The sequence below is a fragment of the Patiria miniata genome, unplaced genomic scaffold (genome assembly GCF_015706575.1).
Source record: "Patiria miniata isolate m_02_andy unplaced genomic scaffold, ASM1570657v1 HiC_scaffold_3, whole genome shotgun sequence".
NCBI classification, from domain to species: domain Eukaryota; kingdom Metazoa; phylum Echinodermata; class Asteroidea; order Valvatida; family Asterinidae; genus Patiria; species Patiria miniata.
Genome location: NW_024037069.1, coordinates 43777755 through 43793745, shown reverse-complemented (window position 1 = coordinate 43793745; position 15991 = coordinate 43777755). Strand labels below are relative to the sequence as shown.

Here is a 15991-nt window from a genome sequence, read left to right as displayed (position 1 = left end):
TATAAACTAGTTTTATTTTCTTCTTAATCATCACGTTGCAACCGTATCAGCGAAAAAGAAAAGGAGGGGGTGACGGCCACGCCCCTCCTCCATCCACTTTGGGTGTGTCTGGCGGGCCTTATGCAGCAAACGGTATGTCTGGCAATGGATATTTTATACCTTGTAGGGTGTAATTGTTCATTTAAACTTGGCTTTATGTGGAACCTCTAATGTTTGATCCAGCCCATTATTTGCCACCTTCTTTTGGGCCCCAGGGGCCACATGCAGCAGGGGGTTCCCGGCAGACATCTATATCTGAATATGTTAGGCTACACAATACATGTTTCTGTGCTCAGATATTGGTACCTTGTTCGTTTGACCAAAATGCTCTGGGCTGCCGTACTACAAACCGCAGTCGTAAACCACGACCGGCGAGGTGATTGGTCAGTGATCACTGCTACTGTTTGTGCACAAAGCAATGGCCTCATAGAAGTGTGTACAAACTTAAAATGACCGAAAGCATCGAGGCCGCCCGTGTAATGTAATAAGGGTCATGTCGTCGACCGCCCTCTATCGTTTACTGAACCTAATGCGTCCCTCCAGTTTAAGGGGGGGGGGGCCCTCGGGGTGCGTCCACAGCTGGTATATCTCACACCTCTGGAACCCACTTACCATCAAACATTTCCAAGCTCAAAAAAGGAAAACTGTAATGCAAAATCGCTTCAAGTTTATATATTGTGATTGTAATCAATAAAATTAGACGGCCTAATGTTTCGATACCAACAAAATCTTTCTCAAAGAAAAAATCGCCAAAGTTCTATTTTGTTTATATCCGCGCATGAAATCCTCAGTCGCCTGACAGGTCACCTGACCACACACTTCCCCGTTTTCATCATACATCAATATTGGTTACTTGATTTGCTGTGAAGTTACAAAGCAAATATAAAAGTTTAACACCTCAATGTTAATTCCGTCAACAAATATCACACATTAAATAATAGTAAATCCATGTAATTCCATGGTCAAAAAATTATGTACAATCTACTAAATTCAGTGTAATCGTATTGATATATTACGATGTTAAATTTTCAAAAATGTGGATTGGACTATGTCTTGTCCAATAAGTTTGATCGATGTAAAACTAACAATCATTACGCAAAATGATTTCAAATAATTGAACCAGAAATTGGATCAAAATGAAAACAGTCAAAGAGTAACATTTGTGCTTGAGTCGATCTTCAACACGTTTAGTATTTTGACTAATGTCAGGATTTTATTCCTCAGAACCAGCTCAGAGTTTCACCAAGAAAAACAATTCTATTTTCAATTGCTATTTCCTGGCAATAGACTTTTCAAATTTTGAATGAGAATCGAGCTTTAAAAAAAATCCACCGTCGTTCAGTTATTGCATTGGCGTAGCAATGTCATTTTTACTGGGGGATGCATATTGTATTGGGGGCACTTGCATATCCGTGGTGAAAATGTTGACACTATTTCCCAGGACACTTGGCCTCTGTTAAATCAAAAAGCGGGGGTGGGGGGTTGCTATCTGTCGATGGGGGCGCTGTTCAAAACCGACGATTGCGCTCAAAAGAATGTATACATTAATCTCCAATTCTCATTTTCGATTATCACGAAATGGTGCTTACAATTTTTTTAAAATGTGTGAAAATATCGACAAATTAACACTCATTTGAAGAGAAGGTGTTCAGAAAACGTAACATTTGTCATTTGTCAAAACAGCAACAAATTTACAACGGGCCATCCTGATAATAATATTACATCTTATTAACTTTATGTTATAATACATGTATACACCGATCTTACAATAAACAATTAGTTATTAGGACTGATTCAATCCGTTTTGTTTTACTCACACAGCCTGTAAACCCTATGCATTGCATGTACTTCGAAGGACGTTCTTTGTTATTACAATGAATGTAATAAAGGTTTAGTAGTGCCTATCCAGGGAATACAAAACATCTGCCCTTTATCTCCATCATAAGGTCTGTACAAACTCTTTGAGTAATTTCATGCGAAGTTACAAGCAAATGTGAGCAAACAATCGCGTTCAGTCACATCCTCAACGGTGAATAAATACATTCACGAAATCAAGAAAATTGGAATTTTATAATGTTTCTAAATTTTCGGAAATGTAGTTTCCACACAATATTTTTAATTGGTTTTAAATTGTACAGCAACTGTCTATATGTCTGTTTTAACATTTCATTTAGTTATTTTTCCCTTTTAAATCAAATTTCTTTTTGTTTTGCAATCAGAACGAGTTTCGCTTACCTTGATTTCTTGAGATAAAAAATATCGATCGCGGTTTTTTTTTCTCGGAAACAACAAATTAATTGTCACTATACCTAAGTGAACGTGCATATACTTATGTGTTATTGCCGGCCGAAGCAGCAAGATTACGCGATTATGGTTTAGTCGTCTACCGCCCCCTATCGTCAAAAGAACACTCATGGGCAGAGAGTCGGGGAAGTGTGCCTACAGCCGGTTACTTATACCTCCTGCGACCCCCTTACTCCTTAAAATGTTCAAAGATAAACAAAAGGAAAAGGGAAACGGGAAATATCGTCGATTCTTTTATTTCGTTCTTAATCGTTGATGCGCCAAGAATTGCCTACTCGAATCGCCGGGATGCGAATGATTTTTTTCCCAAACGAGATCCGACAATATCAAAAGAGGGCGCCCTCTCACTGCGTTATGCATATTCATGATGTCCCGGGCTTTGGAGAATAGGTTATTATAAGAAGGAATAATGGTATTTAAATCACCGACGATTGGCAGCTGATTCTTGGACTGGTTGGAAGTATAGGCCATCAGCCTGGGTTTGGTCAGTATCAAATCAGGGCATAAATGATTATAGTGCGCTTGTGCAAGGTATACCGCCCCTTGAGTGGTAACAAGCATTTTGATGGACAATTTGAAAAAAAAGGGTGATTACACCCAAAAAGCTGCCACCGCTGCAATGCACATATATTTCCACCACATATTTTCCAACTCTGGAGGTGTATACCTTGCCAAAAATCGCTATGACGATTATTCCCTTCATTTGATACCGGTGGCCAAAATTTTGGACCGAGGCTGATGGCCTAGTATTCCTGACTTCTAATCAGATGATCCGAGACCGAACCCCAGTGAGCGTTTTTCACTTTCTCATTTTACCTTTTGAGTATTTAACTAAAGTGAGGAAGGGATATTTCTCACAAGACGAAAATCTTGGGTTTTGTGTTGTGGAAAACAAGCATTAGATATACATGTACATGAAATGGACCAATCAGAAGATGGGAAACGGATGTCGTTTGAAAAAGAATTCTCCACCGGGCTAGGGCAATGGATATTGTGTGACGTGTGAGGCCTACATGACGCATAAATACTGGACAACACTGGACAACAGGGTGGCGCCATTCTGGCAGCAAATTGCACAAAAGAGGGAATCTACAACTTGATAAATTTGCCGGACCGTTTGCCGACTGATGCTCAAAATTTTGACTTAAATTAAAATATTTGGTGTGTCTCGACTCCGCCCCCTCCCAGTTCGCCACGCCCCTGTATTAAAGGTATTTTTGTATCACTGGGTTTCCGTCTTTCGTCTATATTCTATTCCACCTCTGTTCCGAAGGTACATCCCCTCAAAGTCACCTGACAGGTCACCTGACTATGCCATTTCCAAATTTCCATACATCGACTTGTGTTCCTTATATTGCTATATAGTTACAATAGTCCTAACAAAGAAAATGCAAAAAATGTGTGAATCTTTTGAGATGTAATTATTACACCTAACATTATTTATTCGAAAACATTGCAAAAAAGCGACTCAACAGATTGCAACAGAGTGAATCAACAGATTTTGTATCGCTATGTCATGATTTGAAATTTTACAAATTGTCCAAATTTGTCTAAGTGGAGACAATCTAATTTGCTTCAAAAGTAAAATCATTTGTTTTGTTAACAAATGTGATTCAAAATTGACGATAATAGCGAATAATAACACTTATTAAATTAAACCCGAAATGCACGAAATCGAATCGAAGGAATTCACAAAAGTTAACATTAATTAACACTTGTTAAAAATGGTAAGTCAGGCACATTTTGGTGTTAATTTGGCTTGTTTAACAAGCATTCACCCACACATGAGCGTGCAAATGTACAAGACACTGCTGCTAAAAAAGGTAAATTTTAGCTTCAATACTTATTTTCATCTACGGTAACAGCGAAATATGTTTACAATCCTAAATATATATTACGAATGAAATCGAAACAGAATAAGAAATAAAAAGGTGTTCAGACAGTTACACATAATCAAATTTTTAATAAAAAACAAGTTGTTGGATCATTTTTTGAAAATATTTGTGAAAAGTAGGCCCTAATTTTCATTAGGCTCCCAAGTGTTGAAATGCACGTCATTTAACACTGCACTGATCTGACAACTTAGTACTAGTTTTGATATTTTGTTTTTAAGACTGAATCTTTCATTTTAATGATCAACAAATACAACCAATACAAGCTCTTGAGTAATTTCACACGAATTTACAAGCAGACAAGGAAATACAAATACGATCCGTTCACCGTCGAATCTACGAAGGTGAATTATTTACATTCGAAAACAAGAAAATTCAAAGTGAGTTGGTCTTTTAATATTCCAAATCAAGAAAACTTAAGTGCATACATGCAACCAGACTGGTCTGGCTACACTGCAGTTCATGTTCTATCATTATCTCTGCCATTCTGTGTCTGTTCCTCTCAGTGGATCGCAAAGCCCGTGGTTTTCACAGTCTTGTGTCACGTGTCATTCATGATTACCTAAGGCCAAAATAAGTCTTCGGTTTCTAGTATGGAGCTTGCCCCAAAATATAAGTGGTGCGGCACGCGGCATTTTTTCCCCTTTTATTTCTTCAAATGTCGGCTGATGACTGCATATGGTGCCCGACTAAATTTAGTGCAAAATATGTGGGAGCAGAGAGAGGCCAGACAAAGCTTATACTCGATCGTAACCCTATCTAAAACACGTTGAAATTGAGCAGCAGCAGGATTCCAGTCAAACCAGTGAGTTTGGCGGTTTTGAGACATCATCTTACATTGAAAAAAAAAGGTTTTAATTGTGCAGACGCGCATGGCTACGGCGACGCGCGCGCAAACCAGAAATTTGACAATGTTTTTGTTTTGCCTTATCGCGACGGTTGTGGGACACTAGTTGTATACCGTGTATACACGTATCCGGTGCACACGCACATTTAAAGGTACAGTCCATCATTTGTAATTTATGCATTTTGGTCGTTTGAAGCAACAAAAGTGTTCTAAATCTAAAGAAGGGTCAAGGGTGCTGAACTAACCCGATGAAGTTTCAGCTCAGCTTCAGCTGAATATTTCGAGAAAACTAATAACATTCTAGGATCTCGATCAAATCAAAAGTTGCTGAATCATTTTTTGAATTGGGCCTGAATTCAGCGTCCGAGACACGTTCTCACCACTGAGCCGAATGCAGCTACAGAAAGGCCTTCTATCGTTGATTTCTTCGAAATGACAGCATGCCAGAAAGAAACATTTCACAGGGAGTTTAGTTCCCTTACTATCTTTCAACCAAGTATGTTTTTCAACAATAATTACGGCAATTACTTTTTGGATAGCTGCAAATGATGGACTGTAGCTTTAAGTACGGACAATCTGAACAGCTTTTGAAATTCATAACTGCGCTGTCGCAAAAGCGCATGCGTAGCTAGGTCCTGCTGGCCTCAGATTCGAATTTATTGGTTACATATTGTCGTCAGATTATTTCCTGTGATATCTCAATGGAAAGCTCATTACTAATGTAATGCTAAAAAATTACCAATTCAATTTGAAAATCTATTTTTCAGGGTGCCACACCCAAAAAGCACGTATATACCAACTTTAAGAAAAAGTAATGACATTCAGTATAAAATTGGAATGACGGAGAAACTTATAATTTTAAATAACTCATTTCTTTTCGAGAAACAAAGTCAGACTGAAGTCAATTAAATAAAATTGCCTATTTAAATTCAATCTCGTCTCATTGTTAATTTAAACGATTAAGACTTACATTGCATTGAAAAAACATGGTAGCTTTTCTTCTTTATTGCCGGAATATCGAGTTAATCGTCACAAAAATGATCAAGCTTGTAGACTATGATTTTTGAGATTGTCGTAATGTTCACGACTAGCCTATGCCCTGTCAGAGTACAGACAGAAATAACCACTGTTTTCATATGTGTCCTTGTCTTGGGAAACATGTCCTCAGGCGGCAGGTTGAGATGAGATTGCGGTCATGGGTGTCGGTAGAGAGGCATTAGTGACGGAGTTGGATTAGGCTGTGAGTGCAGGCAGCTCGACGAACGCAAAAAGCCAAGTAAGAGGCATAGCAAAATCCGTCATCCATTCTCTCCTGGAGATATGAAGCCATCCGAACACAATCTTGATTGCCTTTATTATTGTTTGGTTCTCCATCATCCCATACCAAGAAGGGCTCGCTTCCTTCCTGACCGTCACACTCCCATATCCCTTCTTCTTCTTTGTCATTGCAAGCAATCCAGGCGTAGTAGTCGCTGTCCACATTTCGCGCCAATTCCACCATGAAATTCATTTCCTCGAGCGAGCAAGGAGCGGCCATCTTGCCTCCCATGTCTTGGCAAGCTGTCTTGGCGTCATCCCAATTATGCAGTGAAGGAGTGAGGCGATAACACTCGTTTCCCCACAATGACCACTCTGGCGGGCAAGAGCATTGGACAGTGAGCCGAGAGTGGCAGGAACCTGACCTCAATTGAGCAGTAATCGCTGAAGTGATTGCCACAATACCAAATACTTTGAACAAGTACATGATGATTCGTTAGTCCGTCGGTAGCAAAGTTTGAAGAGGATCAGATGTGTTCCCTGTACATGTACAGTTACATTTGCTATCAGGAGATAACGATATTGTTGCTATGGTAATATTATTTCAACGTCCTTCGCAATTTTGATTGGGCCCCAGACTGGCCTTTAAGTGAGGTAATTGATATTGACCGCTGGCTACCTTAGCAACACAAATACGTGTTTGGCCACAGCCTTGTTAAATTGATTGCACTGCTTTGATGGCGAAATTTACTACCACGCACTGAAGCACAAATAATTCAGAAGGCGAAAAATAAGTAATGAACGATGTAGGTCATAATAGAAGCGTTACCGGAACATGCTTCTTCAAAACTGACAGCATCTTGCAAAATAAGCAGCTTTCCCGTTGTATTCAGCATAGAAGAATGTTATGAGATGACTTGCAGACAAATTGCAAGATATCAGAAAGAAAGTCTATGACCCTAGAACTTGCATGTTGCATTTAATACCGGCACTTTTACCCTTTTTAACCGATTCGTCTTTGCATACGTTTATGGCAATCTTCTGCTTTCTTATCTGTCTGCTGAAATTGCTTAAGGCTGACTTCGGCTCCGATATCTGCCGCCCCCTTTCGGTGGCAGAATGCTAATTTCGCGTTGTCGTTCAACTTACGCGATTGTGGTCCGGTCGTCAACCGCCCTCTATCTTTGACAGAACCCTTGTGGCTAAAGTTTGGCGGAAGGTGCGAAGGGTGCTAGGGATGTGCCTATAAACAGACAAAAATCTTTGACCCCTGAAACAAACTTACTGAGATTTAATGATATTTAATCGAGAGTTAAGGCCTATATTTATCATGTATTGAGTTAAAAGCAACTTATATTATTAAACATGTGATCAAACCAACCCCTCTCCCGTTTGATAAAAATAACACTTGAGTTGGACTAGAATTAATACTCATCTTTTGTAGGAGAGCGGAAGGGGGCAGGACATGTGACGTATGGGACGCTCTTCATATTTTACTGGCCAACATCTGACACCAGGTGGGGCTATTCATGGCAGTATATTACATAATATAAGGGAATACCTGCTTTACATGTTGACTTTAAAAAAAGGATCACCGTGTGTGACGTATCCGCCCCCCCCCCCAGTTCTCCACGCCCCTGGATTAAAGTTAATTTTTGAATTAATGGTTTCCATCTTTCATCAATATTCCAACTCCGTTCATGATGCTAAATCCCATCATAAACACCTGACAGGTCACCTGTCTACGCCATTTCCCATTTCCACATAGCAGGTCGTCATGGTTTCATTGAATTGCTATAACGTTACAATAATCCTATTAAACAAAGAACGTGCAAAAATGTGAACCTTTTGCCATGTAATTCTAACACAAAATATTATTTTATTCAAAAACATTGCAACAAGTGAATCAATGGTTAGGCTACGCAAACGTATAACAGTGTAATCGTGCTGAAATGTCATGATTCTAAATAGTACTGATATTGTCCGAAATTTTCGAATATGTTGAGACAATCGATTGCTTCAAAAGTAAATCTTTAAATCTTTAACTAAGGGGGCAGTAACAAATTTAACAATATAGAGATGATTGAAATGTGTAGCGGCAATGCCCTAGATAACAGTCGGGTAATAGATGTAAGGTTAATGTGAACCGTGACATTTTTTTTTTAATTAGTATGCGATTTTAAAATATTGGATGATGCGATCAACAATACACTGAATGTTTCCCTTTATTTTAAAACACAATCTAGACGATGGAAACAAGTAAAGTAAATGGTGTGGGGTCTTAAAAGAATGCAATGTTTAACAAACGGGGTTCAAAATTGACGATAAAAGCGAATTATAGGCCTAACACTGATTATATTCAACCAGAAACAGACGAAATCGAATCAAAGGAATTCATAACATTCTTGATTTGTTAATACATTGATGATAAGTCAGGCACTTTGAGCATGCACTAAAACATAAGCGTTGCAAATGTATATTTTAATGTCCAAGTCTGTTTCAATTTAAATCGCGAAATATTGATGACTGTAAACATATTTCGTGGTACATGTAAATGAAAATAAGTATCGAAACTGATTGTATCTTTCTTTTAGCGGCAGTGCTTATACAAAGAACTGCCGCTTTGAGAAAGATACAATTAATTTCAATACTTATTTTCAACTACATGTACCACGAAATATGTTACCTATTATAAATAATTCGCGATTTAAATTGAAACAGACTAGAAAGTAAAAAAAGGGTATTCAGACAGTTTCACATACATTTGTAATTAAATGTTCAATAAATATCCGACCTGTTGGCTCTTTTCTAAGTTTTTAAGTAATGTTCATTATAGTTCTCCCACGTGTTAAAATGCACTTCATGTAACACAACACCGATCTGACAACTGAGTACTCGTTTATATATTTTGTTGTTAAGACTAAATCTTCCATTTTAGATTTTAACACATACAACCAATATAAGCTCTTGAGTTATTTCATGCAAATTTACAAGCAGACGCGGAAATACAAGTACAATTCATTCACAGTCACATCTGCAAAAGTAACTGATTTACATTTACGAAACTAAGAACATTAAAAGTGAAGTGATGGTTTGAATGTTGCGATTACGCAGTTTCGACATCTTCAGAATTAGTATCGATATTCGGCATTGAATTACACAGACACTTAGAATTAAAAAAAATATTTTTTGGAGAAAGCAACCTGACAGACTTAAATCATGCAAATATAATATCCTATATAATTAAATTTAAATCTCATCTCGTTTGTAATTTAAACGATTCAATCTTGCTTACTTGAACAAAATCTCGGTTGCCCCTTTTCTTATTTTCCGGAACAGCAAATTAATTCAATCGTCTCAAACTTCCCGAATACAAGTCATGTATTAGTACGTAAAAGTAAGTGTTAAGATCAAGTTTGTGGACTTGCATTTCCAAAACAGTTCCAATATTTACGACTAGCCGTAGCTGTACTAAGAGTAGAGCATAAAATAAAGAGTGTTTTGAAATGTGTACCCTTGATTCAGATGATTCTCTTATGTAGATGTTTTAATGTAGAAGGAGCGACATCCAGTATGACGCAGGTCGAACCTAGGACGGCCACACCTTCTGTGATAAACTCAAGGATGTTGTGGTGTAGGAGGCAGGTCGATTTAAAACTACTGCCGTGGGTGTTGGTAGAGAGGCATTAGTGACGGAGTTGGATTAGGCCGTGAGTGCAGGCAGCTTGACGAACACAACAAGCCAAGAGTGAGCGATAACAGATACCGTCATCCATTCTGTTATTATAACTTGACTTTATAGCCACACAATCTTGATTGTTTTGGAAATCATTGGGTTGCCCATCGTCCCATACCAAGAAGGGCTCGCTTCCTTCCTGACCATCACACTCCCAAGTTCCTTCAACTTCTTTGTCATTGCAAGCAATATATACAGAGTAATCACTGTCCACCTGTCGTGCCAATGTTGACATGAAGTTCATTTCCTCCAGCGAGCGAGGAGCGGCCATCCTGCCTCCCATGTCTTGGCAAGCTGTCTTGGCGCCATCCCAGGTGTGCGTTGAAGAACTGAGGCGATAACACTTGTTCTCCCACAATTGCCACTCTGGCGGGCAAGAGCATTGGACAATGAGTCGTGAATGGCATTGGACAAAGAGCTTAGATGGGCAAAACCCTGAGTTAAATGCAGCCTTGATAGGTAAAATGACAGCAACGATGAAAGTAAATTCGGACCAAAACGCCATGATGAACGGAGAACTGAAGAGTTTGCGAAGAACCATTGAAGATTGCTGTATCTCTGAAAACAGGACTATATAGGTAATGCGTAGGGTCTACCAAAGGCTCAAAATTACGACTCTTGAGCTGCGGCAAAGTAATAAGAGCGATATGCTTTGTGTTGTAAACAGCTTCATACAGTAGGTTACCATAGTAACAGTGCTCTATCGTGGTTTATTGGAGCCCAGAGAACTCAATAATTCAACTTGGAACGCCATTAACATTAATTTTGCAAAATTAGAATTTTCAAGGGTAATTAAGTTGGCAGGTGAACGACGCGCTCTACGACACCTGGAATTTAATTTTACTGGAGACTGTTATAAATTTGCAGGGAAATACGTCTCTCTCGTGCACACAATTATCTTTAAAAAAAAATGTTTCCCAACTGGCAGTGTTAGCGGAGTTTTACACCATCCCTATTGGATAAACAAACTGTTAAAAAAAATCATGATAAATTAACAGTGTATTAAGTTAAGGAGAATACAGGAGAAAGTGTGGATTCGTAATTTAAGAATTCACGAGGCGCGAAGCGCCGAGTGAATTCGTAAATTAAGAAGCCACACTTGCGAGTGTATTCTTCGACTTAAACCATTGCGTCAACAGAAGTATTGTGGAAAGAATGTTGCAACCTGACGCCACTGTTTTCTTCATATATCGTCTCAATGAAGGTCATTCGTTGCAAAAATGATGATAAGACATGAATCTGGGACTGAGAAATGTTTCAAATTTTGTTAGGAAATACTTGAAATGACTCTCCATAGACTTCGTACACAAGCGCGGAAGTGGCGTCAGGTTGCAACATTTGTCCCTGGCGTGTTTAGCAATGCGTATCGCCACACCCGTACAACCAAGCCATTTTGTGTGTATAGGCTCCTTACGACAAAATGGATAGTTCAGACGACGATTTTTTTCTGACTAAAGTAGTTTTTGCAGTGACGGCAGCGAATGTGACAGTGAAGATGCATTAGTAATTTTCGGAAAGCAACTTTTCACGCAGACGGTCCTATTCAGGATCATTATGGGAGAACAATTATTGTCCGACGTGTTCAAAAGTGTAATTCCGAATCCACACTTTTCTAAAGATTCGTAGTTCCGAATCCACACTTTTAACAATAGTGTGACGTCATAGCAATGGTTTAATTATCAGTGACTCTTTCTGTTTTGTTTATAGACAGTTTTCCATGAACACTAGTTTTTGTCCAACACGATTGGGTTGTGGTTTCATTTTGAGAAATCTGCGAAAACAAACCCATACTACTCCGGCATTTAATTGCGAATGTACAATGCACTTCCGATCAAAAATGATAGATAACACTATGCTGAGCTTCAATGCCACACCGATCGGACAACTATTAGTTTTCTACAACTGAATCAATTCTTACATTTTTTTAACACACACACAACCTATGTAAACCGTATTCGTTGAAGTAACGTCTGAGAGTGTTGTTAAATATATGAATCGTGGAGGCACAGAATGTCCACTCATGTCCACCTGGATGATCTTGATATGCAAAACCGTTGCCTTCTATCTCCACCTTAAGGTCTATACAAACTCTTCAGTTATTTCATTCGAATTTGCAAGCTGACGCAGGCGGAGCCAACCCGGTGATAAACTGCCAGATGTTAAGTTCAAAGAGGCAGGTTGGGTGAGACTGCGGCCGTGGGTGTCGGTAGAGAGGCATTAGTCACGGAGTTGGGTCAGGCCGTGAGTGCAGGCCGCTCGACGAACACACATAGCCAAGTAATAGAGACGACAGTAATCGTCATCCATTCTGTTATTATGGTCTGAAGATATTGCCACACAATCTTGATTGTTTGCGTAATTATCGGGTTGATCTCTATTCCATACCAAGAAGGGCTCGTTTTCTTCCTGACCGTCACACTCCCAAGTTCCTTCAACTTCTTTGTCATTACAAGCAATCCAGGCGTAGAAGTTGCTCTCCACGTTTCGCGCCAACTCCACCATGAAATTCATTTCCTCGAACGAGCAAGGAGCGGCCATCTTGCCTCCCATGTCTTGGCAAGCAGACTTGGCGTCATCCCAAGTATGCGGTGAAGGGGTGAGGCGATAACACACGTTCCCCCACAATTGCCACTCAGGCGGGCAAGAGCATTCAACAATGAGCCGAGAGTGGCATTTGACAGAGAGCCGAGATGGGCAGAACCCTGATCCCAATACAGCCTTGATAGATGAAATGATAGCAACGACGACGATAAATTTGGACCAAAACGCCATGATGAACTGAGAACTGAAGAAGTTGCTCAGAACTATTGAAGGTTTTTGTGTCTCTGAAAGCAGGACTATTATAGGCTATGCATAAGGTCAACCAAACGCTCGAAATGACGACTCTGGGCTGCGGCAAAGTAATAAGAGCGATGCTTCGACTGTGGTAAACAACTTCATACAAAAGGTGACCATAGTAACAGTGCTCTATTGTCATATAGTAAGAGCTCAGAGAACTCAATATTCATCTTGGATCACCATTCAGCATTATTATTGCACAACCAATGTACTTCCGCTGAAAATAATGAGGCTCAAGGGTAATTCAGTTGGCAGGTGAACGAAGCACTCTATCTACGGCACCTGAAATTTAATTTCACTTCAGACTGTGTTGAATTGGCAGGGAAATGCGTCTCTCTCGTGCACAAAATTACCTTCCAAAAAAAAATTCCCTAGTAGCAGTATTAGCGGAGTTTTACACCATCCTTTCAGGAGGTACAAAATGTTAAAATTACATGATTAATTAACAGTGTGTGATCAGTGACTCTTTCTCTCACATTTCAATTTACATTGTGAAGTTATCCATAAACACTCTAGCCTTGGTCAAGGCGCTAGTTGTTATTCATCCCGGCCGTAGCGCGGTAAACGATATCCTCGCTAGCGCTATGCATGCGGTGCATCAAAAATACAGTGCGAACAGCGACCTCAAGCGGCCACCATTTCTATGCAAATTAGTTGGACCCAATCAACCAATCACCAGCGCCTTGGTTCAATCGTCGACAAAAGCTTATGTTTTTCTTTATTTTGCGCTGGATTTCTAGCACTCGACCTCGTATGCGAATACAGATAAGTGTAGGCGGGGCTAATATGTGGAGTGTCCAATCACACCTTGGTAAATCCGGACGTCATCAAATTATTTGCAGCTATTCACCTTTTGCGGACGTGACAGGAACCACAGTTTTTGTGCATTGGCGCCGTGTGCAGAGACACACAACGTGTACGTGTATGGTTGTGTACGGTGCCACGTTTCACTATGCAAGTTTCCACGCAACGATCGACCAATAAGAAAACGACATTTAAGGTCAGCTAAGGCTATTAACATAATGAGCACCACCCCCAAAACCTCAAATGGACGATTGAACCAAGGCGCTAGATTGGGTCCAACTGATTTGCATAAAAATAGTGGCCGCGTGCGGTCGCTGTTCGCGCTGTATTTTTAATGCACTGCATGCATAGACATAATTATAACTGCATGCATAGCGCTAGCGAAGATATCGTTTACCGCGCTACGGCTGGATGAATAACAACTAGCGCCTTGACCAAGTCTATAAACACTCTTGTCCAACACGATTGGACGGTTGTGGTGTCATGTTGGGATATCTGAGAATACAAACCCGTTCTTTATTATATGAATAGTGAATGCACTGACGGTTAACTCATGTCCACCTGGATGATTTGGGCGATACAAAACCTTTGCCATCTAACTGTGCCTTAACGCATTGGGTCTATACAAACTCTTGAGTAATTTCATGCGAATTTACAAGCAGATGCAAGCCGATCGACACGGCCGACCACGCCCTCGGTGATAAACTCCCAGATGTTGAGGTCGAGGAGGCAGGTTGGGTTCATGATGCTGCGGCCGTGGATGTCGGTAGAGAGGCATTAATGACGGAGTTGGATTAGGCTGTGAGTGCAGGCAGCTTGACGAACACAAAACGCCCTGTCTGACAAATCACATTCAAAAATGTTAAAAATCATCCATTCCACCCTGGCCTATTTGAGCGCAATCTTGTCGTTTTCTCGATTTAAAAGGAGCGACGTCCGGGATCCTCGTCGCAGGCTGAGCCATAGGCGACCACGCTCTCGGTGATAAACTCCCGGATGTTATGGTTGAGGAGGCAGGTTGACTGAGACTTTGGCCGTGGGTGTCGGTAGAGAGGCATTAGTGACGGTATTGAATTAGGCTGTGAGTGCAGGCAGCTCGACGAACACAGAAAGCGATGTAAGAGGGGTAGCAAAAATCGTCATCCATTCTGTCATTAAATTTTGACGTTATTACCACGCAATCTTGATTGTTTTTGAGATTATCGGGTTGGTCCTCATCCCATACCAAGAAGGGCTCGCTTCCTTCCTGACCGTCGCACTCCCATATCCCTTCAACTTCTTTGTCATTGCAAGCAATCCAGGCGAAGTAGTTGTTGTCCACCTTTCGTGCCAATTCCACCATGAAGGTCATTTCCTCGAGCGAGCGAGGAGCGGCCATCTTGCCTCCCATGTCTTGGCAAGCTGTCTTGGCGTCATCCCAAGTATGCTTTGAAGGAGTGAGGCGATAACACTCGTTTCCCCACAATTTCCATTCTGGCGGGCAAGAGCATTGGACAGTGAGTCGAGAGTGGCAGGAACCTGACCTGAATTGAGCATTGATCGCTGAAGTGATTGCTACAGTGATACATACTTTGAACAAATACATGATGATTCGTTGGTCGTTTGTAGCAGATCAGGTGTGGAGAGGATCAGATGTGTTCTCTGTACATGTACACCCTTGTAGTGTCTCAGCATTGAATCGAACACAATGAAAATTGGATGTTTCGGTAGGCTCTATTTATACGCGAGTTTTCTCTGACGCAGAATATTGCTATCATAAGATGGGAGACAAAGGACTTGTTGCTATGGTCACATTATTTGAGCGTCCTTCGAAAATAACAACGGTATCTGGAATAATGAAGATTTTAATAAAGGCGCGTACTAGTTATTAAACGAAGTACGGTAACTGATATTGACTTCTGGCCGACTGAGCAACCGTAATATGTGGTTGGCCACGACCCTGTGAAATTAACTTAATTGCTTTGTTGGCGGCATTACACAGTGAAGCAGAATTAATTTGAAATATATTATTGCCTATTTTTTCTTCGCCACTTTTGAAAAAAGGTTCCCCAACTACCGCGTTCCCACTTGAATTGGAAAAAAGGTGGATCAAGATCCTGCGTTTTGGTGTGATCGTTATCTTACCGCAACGAAACTGCAAGTCGCGTTCCCACTTATGCTTGATCCACCTTTTCGAACGGAAATGTCGAGTCCGAAGGGTCACTGAGTTCAGAATTACGCGCGTTCTGTGCCAGTGTTGCATGCTAGCAGCGCTATCAGAATTCACCGACAAAA

General features: G+C 40.4%; 2 protein-coding genes across 2 annotated transcripts; both read right to left on the bottom strand.

Moving 5' to 3' along the window:
* Positions 1–6298: 6298 nt before the first annotated feature.
* On the bottom strand, positions 6299–10580 carry LOC119736845 (C-type lectin mannose-binding isoform-like). Its single transcript, XM_038210855.1, has 2 exons — positions 10220–10580; positions 6299–6783 (listed from the first exon to the last, which is right to left on the bottom strand). Exons 1-2 carry the CDS (start codon positions 10578–10580, stop codon positions 6299–6301), a joined length of 846 nt encoding a protein of 281 aa, XP_038066783.1.
* A 1712-nt stretch (positions 10581–12292) lies between these two features.
* On the bottom strand, positions 12293–12847 carry LOC119736844 (perlucin-like protein). Its single transcript, XM_038210854.1, has one exon. The coding sequence runs from the start codon at positions 12845–12847 to the stop codon at positions 12293–12295; it is 555 nt and encodes a 184-aa protein (XP_038066782.1).
* Positions 12848–15991: the final 3144 nt, after the last annotated feature.